Source organism: Lithobates pipiens, unplaced genomic scaffold (assembly GCF_037356315.1).
Source record: "Lithobates pipiens isolate NorthernLeopardFrog02 unplaced genomic scaffold, aLitPip1_a1.2 Scaffold_25, whole genome shotgun sequence".
NCBI classification, from domain to species: Eukaryota; Metazoa; Chordata; class Amphibia; order Anura; family Ranidae; genus Lithobates; species Lithobates pipiens.
This window is the reverse complement of record NW_027507787.1, coordinates 225567566-225579850: the sequence shown is the minus strand read 5'-3', so window position 1 is coordinate 225579850 and position 12285 is coordinate 225567566. Positions and strand designations below refer to the sequence as shown.

General features: G+C 48.1%; 1 protein-coding gene across 1 annotated transcript in view; it reads left to right on the top strand.

Moving 5' to 3' along the window:
• LOC143929828 (alpha-2-macroglobulin-like) overlaps positions 1-12285 on the top strand; it is a 217504-nt gene that overhangs the window by 21658 nt on the left and 183561 nt on the right. Inside the window, exon 5 of the mRNA XM_077453804.1 lies at positions 1741-1761. Coding sequence (XP_077309930.1) covers positions 1741-1761 — 21 coding nt within the window. The remainder of the gene's footprint in view (positions 1-1740; positions 1762-12285) is intronic.

Here is a 12285-nt window from a genome sequence, read left to right as displayed (position 1 = left end):
TTTTACATGTTACATATTAGTGAGAGCAATAATTCTTAACCCATAATTCTCAATTAACTTTATCCTGATGACCTGTAGGAACTTTTAAAATGTTGTCTATAGAAAATATACATGTGCACACTATTTTAACCACTTCAGCCCCTGAAGATTTTACCCCCTTCCTGACCAGAGCACTTTTTACAATTTAGCACTGCGTCGCTTTAACTGAAAATTGCGCGGTCATGCAATGTTGTACCCAAATTAAATTTGTGTCTTTTTTTCTAACAAATAGAGCTTTATTTTAGTGGTATGTGATCACCTCTGTGGTTTTTATTTTTTGCACTATAAACAAAAAAAGAGAGTAAATTTAGAAAAAAAAAACACAATATATTTTACTTTTTGCTATAATAAATATCCCCCAAATAGTTTTTAAAAAACACATTTCTTCATCAGTTTAGACCATTATATATTCTACATATTTTTGGTAAAGAAAATCACAATAAGCGTATATTGATTGGTTTTCAGGCGTTTTAGCATTAGAAATAGCCTCCAAATAGTGCCTGAAAACCGCCTCCCATTCCTTTCAGTGTGTCTTTTCACACTGGGGCAGTGCGCTTGTGGGATGTTAGGTAAAGTCCATCATGTGCATCTTTGGGGCAGTTTGGGAGTGCTGTATACAACGCTCCTAAAATGCCCCTGCCCATTGAAATTAATGGGTAGCGCTTCCAAAGTGCCTGAAAAGTGCTTCAGAAGTGCTGCAACACAAGGGTTTTTAACCCATTCTATGGGGTTAAAAGAACCCCGCTAGTGGCCGAAAAGTGCTGCTTAAGCAGCGCTAACGTGCCGCTAAAACTAGCAGCGTGAAAGGGGTCTTAACCACTTGCGGACCACCCGCCACAATTTTACGGCAGCTGTTTGAAGGAGGATATCGTTGTTATGGCAGCAGCTAGCAGCCATGGACCCGCCATGTTTTTTCTATTACAAGGGATGTTTACATTCCTTGTAATAGGAATCAAAGTGACAATTCTTTTTTAAACAGTGTAAAAATAAAAGGTAAAATAAATAATAATAATACAAAAAGATGTTTTAAATGCGTCCCGTCCAGCCGAGCTCACGTGCAGAAGCAAACGCATCTGTGAGTAGCGCCTGCATATGAAAATGGTATTCAAACCACACATGTGAGGTATCCACGCAATCGTTAGAGCGAGAGAAATAATTCTAGCCCTAGACTTCCCCTGTAACGCAAAACATGCAACCTGTAGAATTTTTTAAACGTCGCTTATGGAGATTTTTAAGGGTAAGCGTTTGTCTCTATTCCAAGAGCTGGCGAAATTTTGAAGCGTGACATGTTGGGTATCAGTTTACTCGGCGTAACATTATCTTTCACAATATAAAAAAAAAAAAAACGGGCTAATTATACTGCTGTCTTATTTTTTTATTCAAAAATGTGAACTTTTTCTAAAAAAAGTGCGCTTGTAAGACCGCTGCGCAAATACGGTGTGAAAAAAAGTATTGCAACATTTTATTCTCTAGGGTGTTAGAAAAAAAACAATATATAATGTTTGGGGGTTCTAATTCATTTTCTAGCAAAAAAAAATAAAAAACTGTAAACTGTAAACACCAAAATCTCAAAACTAGGCTGGTCCTTAAGTGGTTAATGGTGTATCTACAATTACAGGACTACAATAATTTGTGTCTTTATACCTTCCTAGAGTTCAATTTAACTGTAAATAAAATGATTTCTCTTTTTTTCTTTTTCAGCTTCCGCTTGTAGAAATACAGGTAAAAAAGTATAACAAATCTATTAGCAACAAGATACTAGTAATGTGTGACTACATGCAAATTCCAATCATCATTCATTCACCACCTGAATTAAATATATATGGCACTCCCTGATCAATCTGTATTTGGAAATATCATAGCCTCTCATTTCAAAAGCAGTTTTTTTATAAAGACTGTAATCAAGGGTTCCTGGGCTCATTTACTTGCCACCCACACACTTGACAAAGCACCATCTACTGCCAAAGTAAACACTGAGTATCCTTTTATTGTAGTGCTGGGATATACAGTGTTATATAAAAGAATCACTCCCTTTAAAATAAACACAGTTTGTTGCTTTGCAGCCTGAAATAAAGACAGACTCAGTTTGTGTTTTATCCATGTGAAAGATCAACATGTCAAATTTTATTTATTTTTTTTATTCAAAAAGAGAATAACTGAGTTGGAAAAAGGATCACCCCCTTATGTCAGTATTTTGTTGGCCCACCTTTTGCTCTTTAGTCTTTAGTCTGTTGGGTTATGTGTCTACTAACTTTCCACATCTAGACTTTGCAATATTTGCCCACTCTTTGCAGAACTGCTCAAGCTCAGTAAAATTTGATGGTGATCATTTGTGGACTGCAGTCTTCAAGTCATTTCACAAATTTTCAACAGGGTTTAAAGAGGAGTTCCCACTAAAATAATAAAAATAAAAGTCAGCAGCTACAAATACAGCAGCTGCTGACTTTTAATAATTGGACACTTACCTGTTCCAGGGTCCAGCAATGTGGGGGATCGAAGCCCAGCTCGTCTCCCCCTCCGCTCGGTGGTGCCAGCATTTTAACTGTAGGCGCCGGGCTGTAGCTTCACAGCCAGGCACCCTCTGTGCATGCGTGAGCCACGCCGTGCGCCGTGACTGGCCGTGCAATCATTTGGGACCAGTCACGTGTCCCAGATGATTGCCTAGAGGGAGGGGGTGAGCTGATCTCCCTTCCTGTGCCAAGGGAAGTGACGCCAGGAGCCCAGGCCCCGAAGGACGCAGGTTACAAGGGACCCCCTAGCAACAGGCATTAAAGAGGTGAGTAAAAAGAAAATTTTTCTCCAAATGTTTTTGTATTTTTTTTTTCATGCACATTAATGATTTTTTATTTTTTTTTGGGTGGAACTCCACTTTAAGTCTGGACTCTGCCTAGGCTATGCAAGGACATTCACCCTTTTTTTCCTACAACCATTTTTGCTGTGTGCTTTGGGTAAACCTTCTTCCCATTGACAACTTTCTGGCAGAGGGCAGCAGATTTTCCTCCAGAATTTGATGGTATTTTTGTCAGAAACCATGAAATCAGGCCGAGACAGAAGTACAGTTAAATCATACTTGTTTAATAATAAAAGTAAAAAGAACAAACGTAGCTAAAACATAGCCAAAGTTCATTAACCGGAAAGGATAGTCAGCCAAGCCAGAAATCTGGGGTCAATGTAGTGGAACAGCAAGCAGGATCTGGAGCCAGAAGGGATGTCAGCAAAGCCAGTGTTTAAACAGGAATGCAGGAGATAGTTTCTTGTGATGTGACCAAGGCGAAGGCAGAGCTTCTCTGGACTGGACAGCTTAAGTAGGCAGGACTGACGAGCAGGATAATAAACAGCTGTGTAGAGAGATGGGAGCTGGCAATTAGCCAACAGCTGAGCGGCCAGCTCAGAGAAGGAAGGGCTGAGCCCATCCCTAACAATTTTGCCCAATACCTTTTTCTTCTATCCTGACAAGTTCTCCAGTCCCTGCTGCAGAGAAACACCCCCATAACAGGATATTACCACCCCCCATTAGTGATGGACGAACTTCCGACGGGACGTTTCGCGAACGCGAAACGCGAACGGACACAAACGTTCGCGAAAACGACCGTTCGCCGCGGGCTCCATTGACTTCAATGGGAGGCGAATTTCGCAAACCTTTAGGTCGAATTTGCGGCCACGGGGTAATTATTAGGGGGTAGCACGTAGTCCCACCACCTGGACAATAGCATAATACATGTATGAGGTGAATTTGGGATCGATAACTACAAGCATTTTTTTTTTATTTGGGAAATTGTTCTGACAATTCAGGACTATGGAGCTAATGAAGGCAATGGAGGAGAGGGAAGGTCAGGGACCAGGGTAGGCAAACAAGAGGGTGCAGGAGATACAGAGCACTGACAGCAGCACCGTAATACAGAGCACTGACATCAGCACCGTGACATACAGCGCTGACAGCAGCTCCGTGACATACAGCGCTGACAGCAGCTCCGTGACATACAGCGCTGACAGCAGCTCCGTGACATACAGCGCTGACAGCAGCTCCGTGACATACAGCGCTGACAGCAGCTCCGTGACATACAGCGCTGACAGCAGCACCGTGACATACAGCGCTGACAGCAGCTCCGTGACATACAGCGCTGACAGCAGCTCCGTGACATACAGCGCTGACAGCAGCTCCGTGACATACAGCGCTGACAGCAGCTCCGTGACATACAGCGCTGACAGCAGCTCCGTGACATACAGCGCTGACAGCAGCACCGTGACATACAGCGCTGACAGCAGCTCCGTGACATACAGCGCTGACAGCAGCTCCGTGACATACAGCGCTGACAGCAGCTCCGTGACATACAGCGCTGACAGCAGCTCCGTGACATACAGCGCTGACAGCAGCTCCGTGACATACAGCGCTGACAGCAGCTCCGTGACATACAGCGCTGACAGCAGCTCCGTGACATACAGCGCTGACAGCAGCTCCGTGACATACAGTGCTGACAGCAGCTCCGTGACATACAGCGCTGACAGCAGCTCCGTGACATACAGCGCTGACAGCAGCACCGTAAGCAGCCCCAGGAGGAAGTCAGCACAGCACAGGGATGGTGTGATCCCCTCATAATAAGAACCCCCAGGAGGAAGTCAGCACAGCACAGGGATGGTGGGAGCCCCTCATAATAAGAACACCCAGGAGGAAGTCAGCACAGCACAGGGATGGTGGGAACCCCTCATAATAAGCAGCCCCAGTAGAAATATGACACCGCTCAACCTCTTCAAAGAGGAGGGTAGGGGCATATAGTACGGTGTGCTTTTTTGGGTCAGGGAAGTGAGCCAAATGAATTAAGAAGGTCTGTGTGCTTGATTCCAAAAATTGTTTATAGACATATACATGGTCTACTGATCACATGTGTTGAATTCCTCCGAGATCCATGCCTCATTCATTTTTAGAAATGTGAGGTAGTTAACACTGTGGTGAGCTAGGCGAGTACGCTTATCGGTCACAATCCCCCCTGCTGCGCTGAACGTCCTTTCGGACAGGACACTGGATGAGGGGCAAGCCAACAGTTCGATTGCAAATTGGGCAAGCTCTGGCCAGAGGTCAAGCCTGCCCACCCAGTAGTCTAGGGGTTCATCACTCCTCAGAGCGTCCACATCGGCCGTTAACCCAATGTAGTCGGACACCTGACGGTCTAGGCGTTCCCTGATGCTGGATCCGGATGACACCTGTCGATGGGTCGGCTGAAAGAATGACCTCATATCCGAAGTCACCAACACATCTTCAAACCGGCCTCTTCTTGCAGGCGCTGTTGGATTGGTACCCGCAAATCCTTCTCTGGGAGTGGGAATTGCTCCTCTGCCAGCGCACGCAAAAGCAGAATGCAGCATTTCTCGAAGCAAGGCCTGGAAGTGCTGCATTCTGACAGCCCTCTGCGACGGCGGTAACATTTCCGCCATTTTGTGTTTGTACCGGGGGTCTAAGTACGTTGCCACCCAGTACTGGTCCTTGACCCTCATGCTTTTTATACGGGGGTCCCTATTAAAACACTGGAGCATGAAGGCCCCCATTTGCACTAAAGTGGAAGCGGTGTGGTGGCCTGGCTCCTGCTCATCATCCAGGATAATGTCGTCCTCTTCATTCTCCTCTCCCCATCCTCGCACAACAGGGATCCCAGAAAGGTTTAAAGCATGCTCTTCTTGCTCCTGCTCATCCGCCCCGGCACCATCCTCCTCTGACTCCTCATCAGACTCCTGTTGTTGACTTGTCTCAGATAGAGTAGCCCCCCCTGGGAATTCATCCAGCATTGCGACTTCCTCATCTTCCCGCTCCTGCTCCTCCACAGCCTGATCAATGACACGACGCAATGCACGCTCCAGAAAGAAGGCATAAGGTACCATGTCACTGATGGCGCCATGGCTGCGACTGACCAGTTTGGTGATCTCCTCAAATGGCCGCAGAAGTCTGCATGTGTCGCGCATGAGCAGCCACTGGCGCGGTGAAAAAAAACCCAGCTCCCCAGAACCGTTTCTTTCGCAGAGTTCATACAGGTAGACGTTAACTGCACGTTTCTGCTGGAGCAGCCTATCAAGCATATAGAAGGTTGAGTTCCATCGCGTCGGGCAATCGCAAATAAGACGTCTGACCGGCAGATGGTGTCGCCGCTGAATGTCAGCAAGGCGAGCCATGGCCGTGTAAGATCTTCTGAAATGGGCCGAGATTTTCCTTGCCTGCCGCAAGATGTCCTGGACCCCAGGGTATTTGACAAGGAATCGCTGCACGACCAAGTTTAAGACGTGTGCCATGCACGGCACGTGCGTGATTTTGCCCTGTTTCAATGCGCTAAGCAGATTGGCACCGTTGTCACACACCACTTTACCAACTGTCAAATTGAGCGGTGTTAGCCACTCATCTGCCTGTGAACGCAAAGCTGAAAGGAGTGCCGGGCCAGTGTGGCTCTTTGCTTCCAGGCACAACAGACGCAGCACGGCATGGCAACGTCTCACCTGGCATGTGGAATAGGTTCTGGGGAGCTTGGGCGGTGCAGTGGAAGAGACGCTAGCAGCGGAAAAGGAGGAGGCAGCTGAGGAGGAGAGGGAGGAGGATGGAGTAGGAGGAGGAGAAGAAGAGTCAGGCCTGCATGCAATCCGTGGCGGTAAAACCAAATCTACACGGGTGCCACGGGTTACATGCTTGACGGCCGTCAGAAGGTTCACCCAGTGGGCAGTAAAACTGATATACCTTCCCTGCCCGTGTTTGCTAGACCACGTGTCTGTGGTCAGATGTATCTTGGCACCGACACTGTGTGCCAGAGATACATTCACTTGCCGCTGAACATGGCCATATAGCTCTGGGATGCCCTTCTCTGAGAAATACTTCCTTCCTGGGACCTTCCATTGTGGTGTTCCAATGGCCACAAATTTGCGAAAGGCCTCCGAGTCCACCAGTTTATATGGCAGTAGTTGGCGGGCTATGAGTTCTGACAAGCCAGCCGCCAACCGTTGGGCAAGAGGGTTATCCGGCGTCATCATTTTTTTACGCTCAAACATTAGGCCCACGGAAGCCTGCCTTTTTGCAGAAAAATGTGAGCTTGGCGTGATGGAAGGTGGAGTGGAGGACAATTGTGAGGAGAGAGGAGAAGGAGAAGTAGAAGACGAGGCTGGACGGTGAGAGCCTGCAGTGTGGCTTTGTGTGTTCCGTTGCTCCCACTGGGCTCGGTGATGGCTGCTCATGTGCCTTCTTAAGGCGGTCGTCCCTAGGTGAGTATTGGGCTTACCGCGACTAACGCGTTGACTGCAAAGATTGCAGATGGCAACGCTATTGTCAGCAGCGGACACGTTAAAAAAAGCCCACACTGCGGAGCCATGTGCCGGTGTCCTGGGAGCGCCAGATGTGACCGTACATGGTCGATGACTCGCTCCTGATACATTTGCAGTCTGCTTTGTCCCTGCTGTGCAATGTAAGTCATTGCTGCTTCTCCTCCCTATCTGCTGGTCCATATCTCCCTCTGAACTCCCCTCCTCTTCCTCTCTTGTGGGCACCCACGTGACATCACTAGACACGTCATCATCAACGTCACCTTCCCCACCGCTATAAGTAGAGTAGGCAGCAACACCGGGGACCAACCTCCTCCTTGGGCTGATCTGGGTACTGGCGTCAGACTGCTGAGTAGCGCTTGTTGCTACCTCCTCTTCCTGATCCAATACCAAGAGTGGCTGCGCATCAGAAATGTCCTCTTGATATGGATCGGAAAATAATTCCAGTGACTCAAGCGGAAGGTATGTGGTGGTGGTGGTGGTGGTCGTGTTGTTGGTGGTAGTGTCTTTGGGGGTGCACATAGCAGAGAGTGAAGAAGAGGGTGCAGATCGAGAGGATGAGGAGGGTGCAGAAGAGTAAGGCTGAGCGAGCCACTCAACCAAGTCTGGTGCATCCTTTAAAGTAATTGAACGCACCTTCTGCAACTTCCCACTTTGGCTCAAGCCTGTTGCTCCTGCCCTACCCCTACCACCCCTGCGGAAGGGCCTGCCTCTTCCTCTGCATGTCATTTTTTAAATGACCCTGTGACAAAACTCTTAGTCCCTATACCGCTGAAGGACTGCTGCAGTATAGGTGAGCGGTCAGCAGTGGTGCACGTCAACCCTATCTATTGTGGACCTATAGCGGTCCTTACAGAACAGCAGACTGTACCGCACTCAAGCCTATGTACCGTAGCACCCTATACCAAGTTACCAGTCCTTATAAGAACTTTTGTGGAACAAGCAGGTTGTGTGTTAGTGATTAGCAGACTGTACGTCAGTCCCTATACCGCTGAAGGACTGCTGCAGTATAGGTGAGCGGTCAGCAGTGGTGCACGTCAACCCTATCTATTGTGGACCGATAGCGGTCCTTACAGAACAGCAGACTGTACCGCACTCAAGCCTATGTACCGTAGCACCCTATACCAAGTTACCAGTCCTTATAAGAACTTTTGTGGACCAAGCAGGTTGTGTATTAGTGTTTAGCAGACTGTACGTCAGTCCCTATACCGCTGAAGGACTGCTGCAGTATAGGGCAGCGGTCAGCAGTAGTGCACGGCAACCCTATGTATTGTGGACCGATAGCGGTCCTTACAGAACAGCAGACTGTAACGCACTCAGGCCTATGTACCGTAGCACCCTATACCAAGTTACCAGTCCTTATAAGAACTTTTGTGGACCAAGCAGGTTGTGTGTTAGTGATTAGCAGACTGTACGTCAGTCCCTATACCAATGAAGGACTGCTGCAGTATAGGGCAGCGGTCAGCAGTAGTGCACGGCAACCCTATGTATTGTGGACCGATAGCGGTCCTTACAGAACAGCAGACTGTAACGCACTCAGGCCTATGTACCGTAGCACCCTATACCAAGTTACCAGTCCTTATAAGAACTTTTGTGGACCAAGCAGGTTGTGTGTTAGTGATTAGCAGACTGTACGTCAGTCCCTATACCAATGAAGGACTGCTGCAGTATAGGGCAGCGGTCAGCAGTAGTGCACGGCAACCCTATGTATTGTGGACCGATAGCGGTCCTTACAGAACAGCAGACTGTAACGCACTCAGGCCTATGTACCGTAGCACCCTATACCAAGTTACCAGTCCTTATAAGAACTTTTGTGGAACAAGCAGGTTGTGTGTTAGTGATTAGCAGACTGTACGTCAGTCCCTATACCGCTGAAGGACTGCTGCAGTATAGGGCAGCGGTCAGCAGTAGTGCACGGCAACCCTATGTATTGTGGACCGATAGCGGTCCTTACAGAACAGCAGACTGTAACGCACTCAGGCCTATGTACCGTAGCACCCTATACCAAGTTACCAGTCCTTATAAGAACTTTTGTGGACCAAGCAGGTTGTGTATTAGTGTTTAGCAGACTGTACGTCAGTCCCTATACCGCTGAAGGACTGCTGCAGTATAGGGCAGCGGTCAGCAGTAGTGCACGGCAACCCTATGTATTGTGGACCGATAGCGGTCCTTACAGAACAGCAGACTGTAACGCACTCAGGCCTATGTACCGTAGCACCCTATACCAAGTTACCAGTCCTTATAAGAACTTTTGTGGACCAAGCAGGTTGTGTGTTAGTGATTAGCAGACTGTACGTCAGTCCCTATACCAATGAAGGACTGCTGCAGTATAGGGCAGCGGTCAGCAGTAGTGCACGGCAACCCTATGTATTGTGGACCGATAGCGGTCCTTACAGAACAGCAGACTGTAACGCACTCAGGCCTATGTACCGTAGCACCCTATACCAAGTTACCAGTCCTTATAAGAACTTTTGTGGAACAAGCAGGTTGTGTGTTAGTGATTAGCAGACTGTACGTCAGTCCCTATACCGCTGAAGGACTGCTGCAGTATAGGGCAGCGGTCAGCAGTAGTGCACGGCAACCCTATGTATTGTGGACCGATAGCGGTCCTTACAGAACAGCAGACTGTAACGCACTCAGGCCTATGTACCGTAGCACCCTATACCAAGTTACCAGTCCTTATAAGAACTTTTGTGGACCAAGCAGGTTGTGTGTTAGTGATTAGCAGACTGTACGTCAGTCCCTATACCAATGAAGGACTGCTGCAGTATAGGGCAGCGGTCAGCAGTAGTGCACGGCAACCCTATGTATTGTGGACCGATAGCGGTCCTTACAGAACAGCAGACTGTAACGCACTCAGGCCTATGTACCGTAGCACCCTATACCAAGTTACCAGTCCTTATAAGAACTTTTGTGGAACAAGCAGGTTGTGTGTTAGTGATTAGCAGACTGTACGTCAGTCCCTATACCGCTGAAGGACTGCTGCAGTATAGGGCAGCGGTCAGCAGTAGTGCACGGCAACCCTATGTATTGTGGACCGATAGCGGTCCTTACAGAACAGCAGACTGTAACGCACTCAGGCCTATGTACCGTAGCACCCTATACCAAGTTACCAGTCCTTATAAGAACTTTTGTGGACCAAGCAGGTTGTGTATTAGTGTTTAGCAGACTGTACGTCAGTCCCTATACCGCTGAAGGACTGCTGCAGTATAGGGCAGCGGTCAGCAGTAGTGCACGGCAACCCTATGTATTGTGGACCGATAGCGGTCCTTACAGAACAGCAGACTGTAACGCACTCAGGCCTATGTACCGTAGCACCCTATACCAAGTTACCAGTCCTTATAAGAACTTTTGTGGACCAAGCAGGTTGTGTGTTAGTGATTAGCAGACTGTACGTCAGTCCCTATACCAATGAAGGACTGCTGCAGTATAGGGCAGCGGTCAGCAGTAGTGCACGGCAACCCTATGTATTGTGGACCGATAGCGGTCCTTACAGAACAGCAGACTGTAACGCACTCAGGCCTATGTACCGTAGCACCCTATACCAAGTTACCAGTCCTTATAAGAACTTTTGTGGAACAAGCAGGTTGTGTGTTAGTGATTAGCAGACTGTACGTCAGTCCCTATACCGCTGAAGGACTGCTGCAGTATAGGGCAGCGGTCAGCAGTAGTGCACGGCAACCCTATGTATTGTGGACCGATAGCGGTCCTTACAGAACAGCAGACTGTAACGCACTCAGGCCTATGTACCGTAGCACCCTATACCAAGTTACCAGTCCTTATAAGAACTTTTGTGGACCAAGCAGGTTGTGTATTAGTGTTTAGCAGACTGTACGTCAGTCCCTATACCGCTGAAGGACTGCTGCAGTATAGGGCAGCGGTCAGCAGTAGTGCACGGCAACCCTATGTATTGTGGACCGATAGCGGTCCTTACAGAACAGCAGACTGTAACGCACTCAGGCCTATGTACCGTAGCACCCTATACCAAGTTACCAGTCCTTATAAGAACTTTTGTGGACCAAGCAGGTTGTGTGTTAGTGATTAGCAGACTGTACGTCAGTCCCTATACCAATGAAGGACTGCTGCAGTATAGGGCAGCGGTCAGCAGTAGTGCACGGCAACCCTATGTATTGTGGACCGATAGCGGTCCTTACAGAACAGCAGACTGTAACGCACTCAGGCCTATGTACCGTAGCACCCTATACCAAGTTACCAGTCCTTATAAGAACTTTTGTGGACCAAGCAGGTTGTGTGTTAGTGATTAGCAGACTGTACGTCAGTCCCTATACCAATGAAGGACTGCTGCAGTATAGGGCAGCGGTCAGCAGTAGTGCACGGCAACCCTATGTATTGTGGACCGATAGCGGTCCTTACAGAACAGCAGACTGTAACGCACTCAGGCCTATGTACCGTAGCACCCTATACCAAGTTACCAGTCCTTATAAGAACTTTTGTGGACCAAGCAGGTTGTGTATTAGTGTTTAGCAGACTGTACGTCAGTCCCTATACCGCTGAAGGACTGCTGCAGTATAGGGCAGCGGTCAGCAGTAGTGCACGGCAACCCTATGTATTGTGGACCGATAGCGGTCCTTACAGAACAGCAGACTGTAACGCACTCAGGCCTATGTACCGTAGCACCCTATACCAAGTTACCAGTCCTTATAAGAACTTTTGTGGACCAAGCAGGTTGTGTGTTAGTGATTAGCAGACTGTACGTCAGTCCCTATACCAATGAAGGACTGCTGCAGTATAGGGCAGCGGTCAGCAGTAGTGCACGGCAACCCTATGTATTGTGGACCGATAGCGGTCCTTACAGAACAGCAGACTGTACCGCACCCAAGCCTATGTACCGTAGCACCCTAGACAGACCAAGTTACCAGTCCTGATAAAGAGCTTTGTGGAACAAGTGAGTTGTGAATGATTAGCAGACTGCAGCAGAAGGGCAGCAGTCAAGTATAA